The sequence below is a fragment of the Gymnodraco acuticeps genome, unplaced genomic scaffold (genome assembly GCF_902827175.1).
Source record: "Gymnodraco acuticeps unplaced genomic scaffold, fGymAcu1.1, whole genome shotgun sequence".
NCBI classification, from domain to species: domain Eukaryota; kingdom Metazoa; phylum Chordata; class Actinopteri; order Perciformes; family Bathydraconidae; genus Gymnodraco; species Gymnodraco acuticeps.
Window position 1 is genome coordinate 12979174 of NW_022990238.1, and position 11700 is coordinate 12990873.

An 11700-nucleotide genomic window follows, 5' to 3' on the forward strand; every position below is an offset into this window, starting at 1 on the left:
GCGATGTTTGCAGTGAAGGACAGGTTGTTATCTAGGGTCACACCCAGATTCCTTGCAGTCTGAGTTAGTGTGTGGGTGAAAGGAGGGTCTGGTGACCCAGCGGTGAGTAAAGGTGAGTCAGAAAAAGAAGAGCGAATATCATCAACCTTTTTTTCAAAGTGGTTAACAAAGTCGCTTGACAGAAGTGAGGAGGGGGGAGGGGCTTTGGGGAGGGTCCAAGAGGGTGGAGAAGATGGAAAATTGTTTAATGGGATTGGAATAGGAAGATTGGATCTTATCTTGAAAGAAAGTGCTTTTTGCCTGAGAGATCGAAGCAGAGAAAGAGGAGAGGAGAGCCTGATAGGTTAGGAGGTCGTCATGGTGTTTGGATTTCCACCGTTTCCGCTCTGCTGCCCTAAGGACGGTTCTATTAGCACGCAGTGCGTCATTTAGTCAGGGAGCAGGAGGGGACTGACGAGCCTGCCGAGATGTGAGAGGACAGAGAGAGTCCAGAGAGGATGAGAGAGTAGAGAGGAGAGTTTCTGCAGCAGAGTTTGGAGGCAGGAGTTGGAACGAGTCCGAGGAAGGGAGGGCTGAGAGCACCGACGAGGCAAAGGTAGAGGGGGAGAGGGAACGAAGGTTACGGCGGACAAGTGCAGGATGAGAAGAGATTAGTTTGTTATGTTTGGAAAGGGATAGAGAGAATGAAATGAAGAAGTGATCGGATGTGTGGAGCGGGTTTACAGAGAGGTTAGAAGTAGCGCAGTTCCTTGAGAATATGAGATCAAGGACATTGCCAGCTTTATGAGTCGGTGGGGACGGAGACAGTGAGAAAGCAAAGGCTGTTAACAGAGATGTTAGTTCGTCTATCTTCCCTGTCTGGAGGTTGAAGTCTCCGAGAAGTACAGCGGGAGGGCCAGTTTCAGGGATGTGTGAGAGGAGATGTTAATGTGTAATTATTGATATGCATCACGATAATGCTTCATAACCCCTTCTTGGACATTTGTACTGGAAAAATAAAACACTAAGAAACAAAGTGTTGGCCAATCTGTCTTTATTGAATGTCAAAGGTTAAATTGTGTTTGTGTATGATGTTGAATTGCTTCGGTCACTGTGTAGACGACACCACACTTCAGACCTCTTCATCTAGAACAAGAGAAAATAAAACAGTTTAATATCATTAAACAAAACAAGTTATATAAATGATCAGATTACTGCAGATCCAGATTGGATGTAATCTGGAAAGAGGAAACCTGCTTTGTGGAAGAGAAAAACATACCAGATATTGTACTAAAACAGGTTTATTTTACTCCAAGTAGCTTTTATAGATACAAAACAAATATGAAAATAATTAAAGCTAGGGCCAGATTAATGAATTAAATAAAAATGTTCCCTTCTACACAATCTCTATAATAGGTTTATGACCGAAGGATGGAACAATTTGACTACATAGGGTTACATTTTTCAAATACATTTAGCATTTGACTTCAGAATTACAATCCATCAGCCTGCTGCAGCTCAAACTGTAAAATAAACTACTTAACATGAGACACTAATGTAGCAATAGCAACTAAATCTCACCTTCTTCCTCCTCATCCTCTTCATCTTCCTCCTCCTCCTCCTCCTCATCAGAGCTGAAGGTCCCGTCAGGCAGGCTGTACACCCGAATCACTTGCTGTTAACAGAAGAAACACAGAATATCGACCCATTAGCTCAACAGGGAAAAGAAAGTTTGGGGCTCTCTGCTGGAACTGCTACCCCCGCGACCCGACCACGGATAAGCGGGAGAAGATGGATGGATGGATGGATAGCTCAACAGTGAACGATCATTTTAAAAAACAGGATGTTTTGATGAATCTTTGAGATGTAGCTCACCTTGTTGGGGTCCTTGAGGATGAGGTACTTGCCCTCGTCCAGCTTGCGGCAGATATCGATGACGCAGCGCAGGATGCCCCAGGCGTTCTCCATGCTCAGATTGATCTGGCTGGCAAACTCGTTGGGCTTGAACTGCTGCGTTCCCAGCACCACGTGACGGGCCGAGTCCTTAGCGTGGTACCGAGACACGTACCTGAAGGACAGAGAGGGAGGCAGTCAGTGCACGCTCTCACACACTATGGTCTGCTGAAGCTTGGGCTTATTGTCTCTATATAGTTAACTGAGTCCCTAAGACATTAGTTTGTATCATAGACGCAAAGCACAGGTATAGTGGTTTGTTTCAGGCAGTGTTTTTCTGATTTAATAACAATAAAACGTACAAATAAATGATGCTCTTCATTTATTTGCTAAATGTGTTTCCGTTGCACTTTGTCACATTGCTTTCATCCGTGCACCGACCTTTCCTACTCAGCTTAGCGCAATAAAAACATTTGATAGTTCAAGATTAGAACATTTTTGTATGTGCAAATTGAAATGTTCATAAGAGGCAAGAGGGAGGATATGCATACAGACTCCTCCATATATTCAGTAGGATAGAATGGTGTGTGTTCCTCACCCCAGTTTGAGGTACTCGGACCCGGCCAGCATGGCGCAGCAGGTCCAGCGGGCCAGCTTGTAGCTGTTGTTCTTCAGCTCAGTGGCCAGCACGGCTCCCCTCTGAGAGTCCAGCTTCTGACGCCAGTCCACCCCGTTACAGCTCTGAGGACGAGACGGAGCAGATACATCAGCAACAATTCAACTGACATTAATGCTTGATACTCTTGCTTCAAAGGATGAGTCAGGATTTCATTTCTTAACACAAGTTTTGGAAGTATCTTTATTATAAATATAACAAAAACACTTCTTATTTCACTAAAGAGCAGCTGGATTATTTCTTAATTGTCTTTTTACACAAGATTGTGGCAACCGTTTGTATTTGTTATAAGTATATCATAAGTCAGTCCTCAGTAATTAAGTCCTCCAACAGTGCGGACATCCTGGCACTTACTGGCCTCTTGCTTACTAATTCATATGGTACTTGTTTGTTGTGAAATAAACTAAACCAAAAGCAGCTCATGACTTTGCAAAAGACTTAAATCATGTCGAGACAAACAAATCCTCTGCTCCTGAAAGAACTCCCGCTGCCTCTTACCCTGGAGTCCCACTCGTTGAGGGTCTTGACGTTGAGGAAGGACACTTCTCCGTTGGCGCCGGTCATCACTCCGTCGTGCTCACAGCGGACGATCAGGTCGATGTCTTCCCCGAGCTTCCAGTGACGGTACCTAAAGAACAAAAAAGGAAGCCGTTATTACGTCCAATGACGTGTACATAGTGTACGTAAACATAGTTCATCTATCTTGCGTTCATACCTGTAGGCAACAGAGGCCACCTCACTCTTGTCCGTATCCTCCTCCACAAACGGGTTGGGGTTAGGAAACTTGTGCCTCTCTCCACCCTGGAGAAATGAAAACAGAACCCAGTTTAGTTATGTCTTTTTAAGGGATACAACTCCAAAACAATACATCTAAATATTAACAAAGGCAGGTTTATTCTGACCAAATGCTTATTATACTTATATCACCTAACCTTTTTACATAACTTAATTTGTACAATTTTAACTACTAAATGAAATGAAACAAACAAAAACAAGTTTACGTATATTAGCCCAAAAGCCCAATAAATGCTAGTGTTCGAACCTCAGTTTGATGTTTTAATCCTCATTTTTTAAAATGCATTACACATTTTCATTTCCCCTTTATAGCTGTATAGAAACCTCTCACTGCAGACAGAAGGATTTGACTAGCTTAGCAGAGACTCTGGTAATGGCTTTACATTGTTCTCACCATGCGTAAACACTGCTGGCTGAAGTTGTGGTTGATGTACGTGGCCTCCATGGCCAGGTTACGAGGAGAGTTGAAGGAGTTTCCCTCGTCCTGCGGCGGCTCATTGGCCGTCTCACTCACGGTGAGCAGATCTGAGAGCAGCGGTTACAGGCAGGTTAAAATACAGTACAGAAAGAAGTATTCAGATCCTTCGCCTCATTACAAAGTACTAATACAAAACGGTAAAATTACTCTACTACAAGTAAAACTCCGGCAAGACATTTGGTCTTAAAAGTATGCAAGTATTATTAGCAAACGTATTCAAATTATGAAAAAAGGTATTAAAAAAATGTGCATAAAAGTGTAGTTTTAGTACTTTAAGTGAACGTAATGATTGTGGACTAAAAGCTTCCTGTGTGTTTCATCATGTTATTTGACCCCTTATTTGTTAGAAGTAAACTGTTGATGTATTTTCAGAAGAAACTGCCCCATGCTCAGCTTTGTGGCCATACAACTCACAGCTGATCTAAACAGCTTTTTAAAGTATTCTTAAGTTTACACATCTGGACTAAGTTATCTTTACTGGACAGTAAGGAGAGGAAAAACTGTCATCTGAAAAGTAACCAAATCTGTCAAGAGTAAATTGAGATATCTTTGTGAAAGCCCCGGTGTCAGTAGACCTCTCACCAAAGTCAGAGTTGTCTCTCTTGTCAAAGAACAGCTTGTTGCCCACTCTCTGCACGATGATGTCCCAGGAGTTGACAGAGCGTGTGCAGCACATCAAGGTCGCCAAGATGGCGTCGGTGGCAAACACATTACCCTGAGTCTTAGCCAGCTAGAAGGAGAACAGGAGAATGTATGTTGACGTAAAAGAAAAGCACTGTTTGTTTACTGTATCAGCTGATAATGGTCAAATGTGCGCACCTTGCGGATGACGGGATCATCAGTGGTGGTGACGGTGTGGAAGATCCTCTTGATGCTTTTCAGCTGCTTCTCATTGCGGGTGGTGATCCGGTCAAAGGCCTTATCGTAGTGCTCCAACGCCCCGCAGCACTCACTGCAACAAAAAAATGGTGTGTCTGTCATATCACCTCAAAAAAGATTTTTTAAATCTTTAAACAAAATCCTAAATGTAAATAAATGGATTCATCAGATTAGGTTATTTTTTCCGTAAAACATTTTGTAATGCTAGCAGACAATCTCAGGGCAAAACAGTGTGTTATTTGCGTTACTCCTGTAAATGAGCCTCTGTGTGCAGCAATTGGACAATAGTTTTTGACCAGAGGGAAATGTATGTTTTTGAAAAGCTTATCACAACAGAAGTCAGAAAACAATCTTACCACTGGAATTCTACAAATTGTAAAATACTCCACCCAATTTTTATCTGCAGAGAAAATGTGTTGAAATAGAATCAAAAGTGCAAAAAAGAAGACTTACATGTCCTCGGGGTCAGCCACCTCGTTGTATCTCATCTTCATCAGTCGGGGGAAGTCCATCTCCTCCTTCACCTCCCAGTCGCTCCTCACCTCCACAGAGGAGTCTCGGGGCTTCAGCTGGGCCTCAAAGTGTATGTGCACAGAGGAGGAAGAAACGAGAGGGGGGGGAAGGTGGTATGGGAAGAACAAATGTTAACACCCATGTTGACAAAGCCCTACACAGAAGGATCAATAGGCGTTGCCTCCTCAAAATGTATCAAAGAAATGAAGTAAATGTTCTGCCATCAACAATTTGACACCAAAAAGAACGATTCACACTATTAAAATAAAGGCTGAGAAATGATCAAACGACTAATCGACCGATGAGTAGCGCTCGCAGCTCTAATGCAGTAACAAATTGGAATAACCGATGGAAACCTGGGATTTCTGGTCCCACTTCTGACGGACACCAAACTGCTTCTGGAACTTCTTCTGCAGGCGCATACGATCCCTGCAATAAAACAAATGGGAGGTTAATACCATAATGGGATCATTCTTCCAACAATAACATCAGCTAACATTGTACATTTCTCACCTCTCCTTTTGCTTGGCGCTCTTGGGGAGTGTTTGCATGTTGAACTGAGTCATGTTCCTGCGATCTTTCTCCCTGCGCATATTCCTCTGTTGACACAAAAAGACATGTTATGGGCCGGTTCAAATATAATTCACAACCTTTACATTTTAATACATGAGGCAACATTCAATGTTTCTGCGGTCTGGTTTACCTGAGCAAACCTCATGCGGTTCCTCTGGTAGGCGGTCTTCTGCGTCTTGGCCGTGTCCACCAGCTGGAAGCTCGTCTCGTCCTCCTCATGAAAGTAGGCGTACTGACTACCGCCTCCAAACTGAGAGGAATACTTATCTGAAGAACATATATATACATGAGAAATCAACTTTTGTTTTTCCTAACATCTGAAGTGAAAGACACTTTATTGAAAGTTAGGTGGAGGTACATTTGGCGGGACAGCAGTTTTACTCACTTGTGTATCTCTTGTCTTGATAAGTGGCTCCAGTCCAGTCAGCAACCTGACCGAGAGAAATGCATTGTGAGGAAACTGAACACAACCTGCTTCTTAGAGTGAAACACTTTCTTTGATGTTAAAAACTAACCTTTCCGAGACGGTCTCCTTTGCTGAAAGGCTGGTAGGGCATGTCTTTAAATTTATCTGGGACCGCACAGGGACCCCATCCGGACGGATTGTCCTGGATCACGGGGGCGTTGAACTTCGCCATGACCTGAAGTCGGAGTGGAGAAGACATTTCTGTGAACCATAGTTTCATTAAATGATGGCCAGATAAATAAATACAATACATAGCATCAAAGTGTTAACAAGCACAGGGTCTCAGGAAATGAGCAGCACAGGTTTCTCCAGCAATGCACTAAAACACATAGGCACTGATCAGCTTGCGCAGTGGGCTAGTCCTCATTGAGCCATCAACAACCTGTTAGACAGGAAACTTATATTTATCAAACGGGCACCTTAAGCTTCAACAGTTTCCTCTATAGGTAATGGTGCTGATTACGTTTCAATCATTACTTAGTCATTGTTAATATAATCTATTGTGTTTATCACATTTTACCTATAGCTAAAAGTGGCACCAATGACAAAACCACAAGATAATACACCAAAATAAAAAAGATAATAGCATTTAGAGCATAAATAGAATGTTTATTGTTCGATAAAATGTACATTTTTTGCGTTTATCAGTATGAAGGTTTTTCTAATAATATCACAGAGGCCCCAATGTGTATATTGGAGACAAGTACAAGCATCTCAACAGTGTACTTAAGTACAGTAACAGTAACAGTGTACCTCATTACTTCCACCATTTTTATTTTGTACATTTGTAGCAGCATATTTTATCGATCAGCTGACATCTGGCAACGTTAGCTAACATTATCTTAGCATTAGCTTAACTTGAAGCGTAACATTGATAACAAATAACATGGTATATATATTGGTTATATGAAACATTTCGATTGAAGGACGAGGCACATTTCAGGGAAATAACTCATTGAATTATCAAAGAATGAAACCCAAACTTTCTTCTGATAAAGGTTCTTATTTCCACTAACCCATTATTCGGTGAGCTAACGGAGCTACATGCTAGTCATATCGCCAGGTGGCCGCTAACTATGCTAAGCTAAGGGTGTGTTCAGGCCCTAAACAAATAAAAAGCGACAGCAAGGGTTTATCTTAAAACACGACTGAAAACGTTCGTTTCTAAACTGTGTGATAATGTTTTACTGTAATCATACCGTTAATGATGTTACACCCAATCGGACTTTTAATCCAGCCGGTTCTCAAACGGTGTAAATGCCCGACGGAGCGCCGGTGTGAAAGGAAGTAGCAAATTGCCGTAAAGCAGAAACTGGCTGCTACTTCCTGTGGTGTTACGAGTGCAGCAGTCGTAATGCTGATTATAATGATATTATACGTTGACAAAAACGTAACATATTGGTGTAAAAAATTACCCTGAATTCAAAAGACTGAAAGACGTGTTGATATACTGTCTCTTACTGCTACAACAAGGGAAACAAACCTGTAGCAAATGGACTTTTATAAATGTACTAACCAGTTATTTTTACAAATCATTAGCTATTTTGTATATCCCTACAAGAAACATGTCTTTAAATTATTTGAAAATGAAGTTATTGTATTTCAGTATCTGTACATGTTCTGTTGTTGTGTATAGAATACATTATATCCTATTTATATCATCCCTGGTTCAATTATTCATTAATTATATTACTTACTAATTTATTGTTATTAATATTATTTATAATTGTTTTATTATTAATAATATAAATATTATTATTTGGTTAAATTATTTGTATTGTCTTTCAGATGACATGCTAATAAAAAAATGTTGAATTTAATTGAAATACTGCCCTCCGGTGGTCACAGTGCGCAACTACCGCTCTGTCTGTGAATTTTATTTTTGACAGTTCACCGGATGTACGCTATCACATCTAATTTAATGCTCATGTTAATATATTGTAGTACCATAGTGTGACCGCTTGAGGCCAGCAAATCTGCATGATAAACAGAAAACTGTTATTAAAACAACTCAGTACCACATTTTTCCCAAAACCAAAATGTTGTTGTTGTAGTACGGAAGAGGATTAGGGCCACATTAATTATTTTTTGTTCTGAGAAAAAAGTCAGAATTCTGACTTTAATCTCAGAATTCTGACCTTTTTCTCTGAATTCTGACTTTAATCTCAGAATTCTGACTTTTTTCTCAGAAATATTTTTTGTTGGGAAAAAAACAATTTTGACTTTAGAGTCAGAATTCTGAGAAAAAAGTCAGAATTCTGAGATTAAAGTCAGAATTCTGATTTATTTCTCCCAAAAAAATTATGTTTTTTTGTTCTGAGGAAAAAGTCAGAATTCTGAGATTAAAGTCAGAATTCTGACTTTTTTCTCCCAAAAAAATTATGTTTTTTTGTTCTGAGAATTCTGACTTTTTTCTCAAAACAAAAAAACCGTTTTTTTTTCAAATCCTCCCAAAAAAAAAGTCATGTGGCCCTAATCCTCTTCCGTAGTTATGCTTTAAATAACAATTGAAATAATGATTCTAATAATTGGTTCTAGATGTTATTATTTAAATAAATTATGCTTGTATTGTAACCGTTATTCGTTATTTTGGATGTACTATTGCAGTTTCTAGTATGACTACAGGAGGGCCCTGAACACTCAATGCAGTACTATTTCACTGCCGGTAAATGCTTTCAAAATAAAATCAAACAAAAAATAGTTGTTAGGGAGAAAAAGGATGAAAAACAAGAATAAGTGTAAAAGTGAAAAACTGTTATAATAATATGAAGAAAGAATAACATAATACCAACATTGAAGCAAGATTATTTTATATTATAAAATTATTATATTTATTGCATATTTATGATAATATACATTTTTAAATTTGTTTGTGAACTTGTTTTCCTTTCATAGTTGCAGTTTAATACCCTCAGCATGTCAGCATGGGTTGGAGAAGGTGGGACATCAGTCCAAACATGTTTTAGGGTAAATTGTCAATGCTTTTGACAACTTTTAGAAACTAACTTTGCTCAAGACGCTGCAAAGGAAATCAAATGTCTTAATTATGTTCTAAATATTAGATACAAATACAAATTATGCGTATTGTGTGAGTGTGTGTGTGTGTGTGTGTGTGTGTGTGTGTGTGTGTGTGTGTGTGTGTGTGTGTGTGTGTGTGTGTGTGTGTGTGTGATTGATTGATTGATTGATTTCCGTACGGTGCAGATCCACTGCAGGGAACTGGTTGTCTGATGATGAATGATTCTGCCATCTTTGCACATCTGGTCTTATTCAACATTTGCAATTATCTCTTCTCTTAAACCCTGACAAACCACTGACCTTAACTGACAGCTAAAATTATCTTTGTGTTCCATTTTTTTAATTTCCTTTGTTGCATCATTACCTGCTGCATTGTGACTCATATCAAACACACCCACATGTCGTCCTTCAGGGATATTTGGAGCAAACTGCAGATGGTATTCGCAGCGTGTGCAGAACCTGTTTCATATCTTGATGACTCATCATTTCTGGATTTTGTACATCGTCACATTTACAGGTCGACAGTAAGAGGAGTTTGAGATGAGCCGGTGCTTAAAGCACTGCTTTAGTCCCATGAAACTTTCAACAGGTTAAATACTTTGGAAAATTCCAACACCTGTAAAAATAATAAAATTCTCATCAGCCTTAACTGTACTTTGGGTTTACCGGCTTGCTGATTGTAACATTACTTTTTTTCCATAATAAAGGCAACCTGCTATAATATATTACATCGAATTAGTTTTTATAGTCATTATTTCACTTGTTTAAGTGATTGGCAAAAGGTAAAAGTCCTGTGTACAAACACAAAACTTGCTTTTAGTTTTTAGTTCTAGATGTCCCGCCCCTTAGCCTATCACGTACAATAGAGGTTTCTCAATACTAAAATTTCCCCTCCTCGACTCCTCGGTCCTCTGGTAGTGGCCCGGAAATGAATTTCAGCGCGCCATGTTGAAGGACATCTCTAAATGCACTTCGAGGACCGAGCATCGAGCATCGAGGAGGCTCTCTGGAGGAGCTCTAACCGAGGAGACACTAGGCTTGTTTGAGACAAGCGAGACCTGCGCAGACCTGCGCAATTGCGATCAACGTCTTGCTCGTGCGTTGCATGATGGTTAGTCATTTTGTCCGACTTGCTCTGGAGGCTCGCCTACATGAGACGTTGAAATCTCGCGGGACAAAGACGCCCGCAGCCTTGAGAGCGAGGCGCGGCGAGTCGGCGCAGTTCCTCTCCACGGGCTGCGGAAGCGAAATGCTTGATGGGAAACGACTCGCTGGTATCTCGAGCTGAGCGCTCATTGGTGGTTTTTACCCCGTGCTGCTGATGAAACTCTCCAATTGGCTCGGCAAAAGTTTGTTGTTGTTTTGTGTCAGTTTTACGTCGCCCCTTCCGTTCACATTTTCATCATCGTTCCACAATGTTTATCATGAAATTAATATCTATATATTTTATACTATACTTGCACTGCTTACCGTTTTCATACTTTATATATCTTAGCATATTCATACACACTGTTCATACTGCTCTCAGGCTGCTGTGTATATCTAGTGTATTCATACCCCTCACTGTTTATTCATCATTCAATTCATTCTATATTTTATTCTGTAGATTGTGTACATTACTTTTCACTTTACTGCTTGTTGCACCTGGTTAGAAGCTAAACTGCATTTCGTTGTCTCAGTACCTGTAATATGTGCAATAACAATAAAGTTGAATCTAATCTTGAGCAGGAACAAATGTATTTACTTAGTACATATCTGACATTAACGATTAAACACATGTGTGCATTCTTTATAAATGCAAACCGAGTCAAGCCGACTCCGGAGAGAAGAAGAAGAAGACGAAGCCGACTCCGAGCATGGACTCCGAGCTGTCCGACTTCAGGCGAGTAAGTAAATGTAAGATGTTGTTTAATTGCTTATATATTTATGATCCACGTCACGTTATCAGTTTTGGCGGCAGTTCTCCTGTTTGTCCAGAAGTCTTCTCATCAGGGCTCTATAAATAAAGAACTACGGCAGATATGTAATATTTCATGCAGCCGAACCGTGTGTTACAATGCCGTTATGTGATGACTTTCAAAGAGAAAAGCAAGAACACTCGGAATAAAGTATTATTGTATTTTTAAAAAACGTTTTCAGATTTCACATCACATAAACACCAAATCCCAGCATGCATTGCGGCTAAACCATCTTACCTACGTCTGTTTCCGGTTTCGTTTATCACCGATGTATTTTGTTATACACACATTCCTTCACATTTACATTTTAATTTGCATTAAAGTATTTTGTGAGACCTTCTAACATGTTTTTAAATATAACTACGGTTGTAGTTGAAGAGTTTGTAAATTAACATGAACCGAAGCTGTTGCTTGGCAACTCAATTGCACATCGTCACGTCTGTTAATTCCACATCTACACGCATGGATTAAC

The 11700-nt window shown here is 40.0% G+C and overlaps 1 protein-coding gene across 2 annotated transcripts; it reads right to left on the bottom strand.

The window, feature by feature from the left end:
- Positions 1-1016: 1016 nt before the first annotated feature.
- Positions 1017-7583, bottom strand: eif3d (eukaryotic translation initiation factor 3, subunit D). 2 transcript variants are annotated; one of them, XM_034219654.1, is made up of 16 exons: positions 7452-7583; positions 6302-6427; positions 6172-6217; positions 5917-6053; positions 5727-5812; positions 5570-5642; positions 5154-5269; positions 4641-4773; positions 4404-4551; positions 3738-3868; positions 3264-3349; positions 3047-3176; positions 2471-2613; positions 1855-2047; positions 1561-1654; positions 1017-1125 (listed from the first exon to the last, which is right to left on the bottom strand). In XM_034219654.1, exons 2-16 carry the CDS (start codon positions 6422-6424, stop codon positions 1112-1114), a joined length of 1653 nt encoding a protein of 550 aa, XP_034075545.1. In that variant the 5' UTR covers positions 6425-6427; positions 7452-7583; the 3' UTR covers positions 1017-1111. The 2 variants fall into 2 exon arrangements, with proteins under 2 accessions (XP_034075545.1, XP_034075544.1); XM_034219653.1 differs by having other exon boundaries at positions 6302-6453; positions 7452-7577.
- Between the last annotated feature and the right edge of the window lie 4117 nt (positions 7584-11700).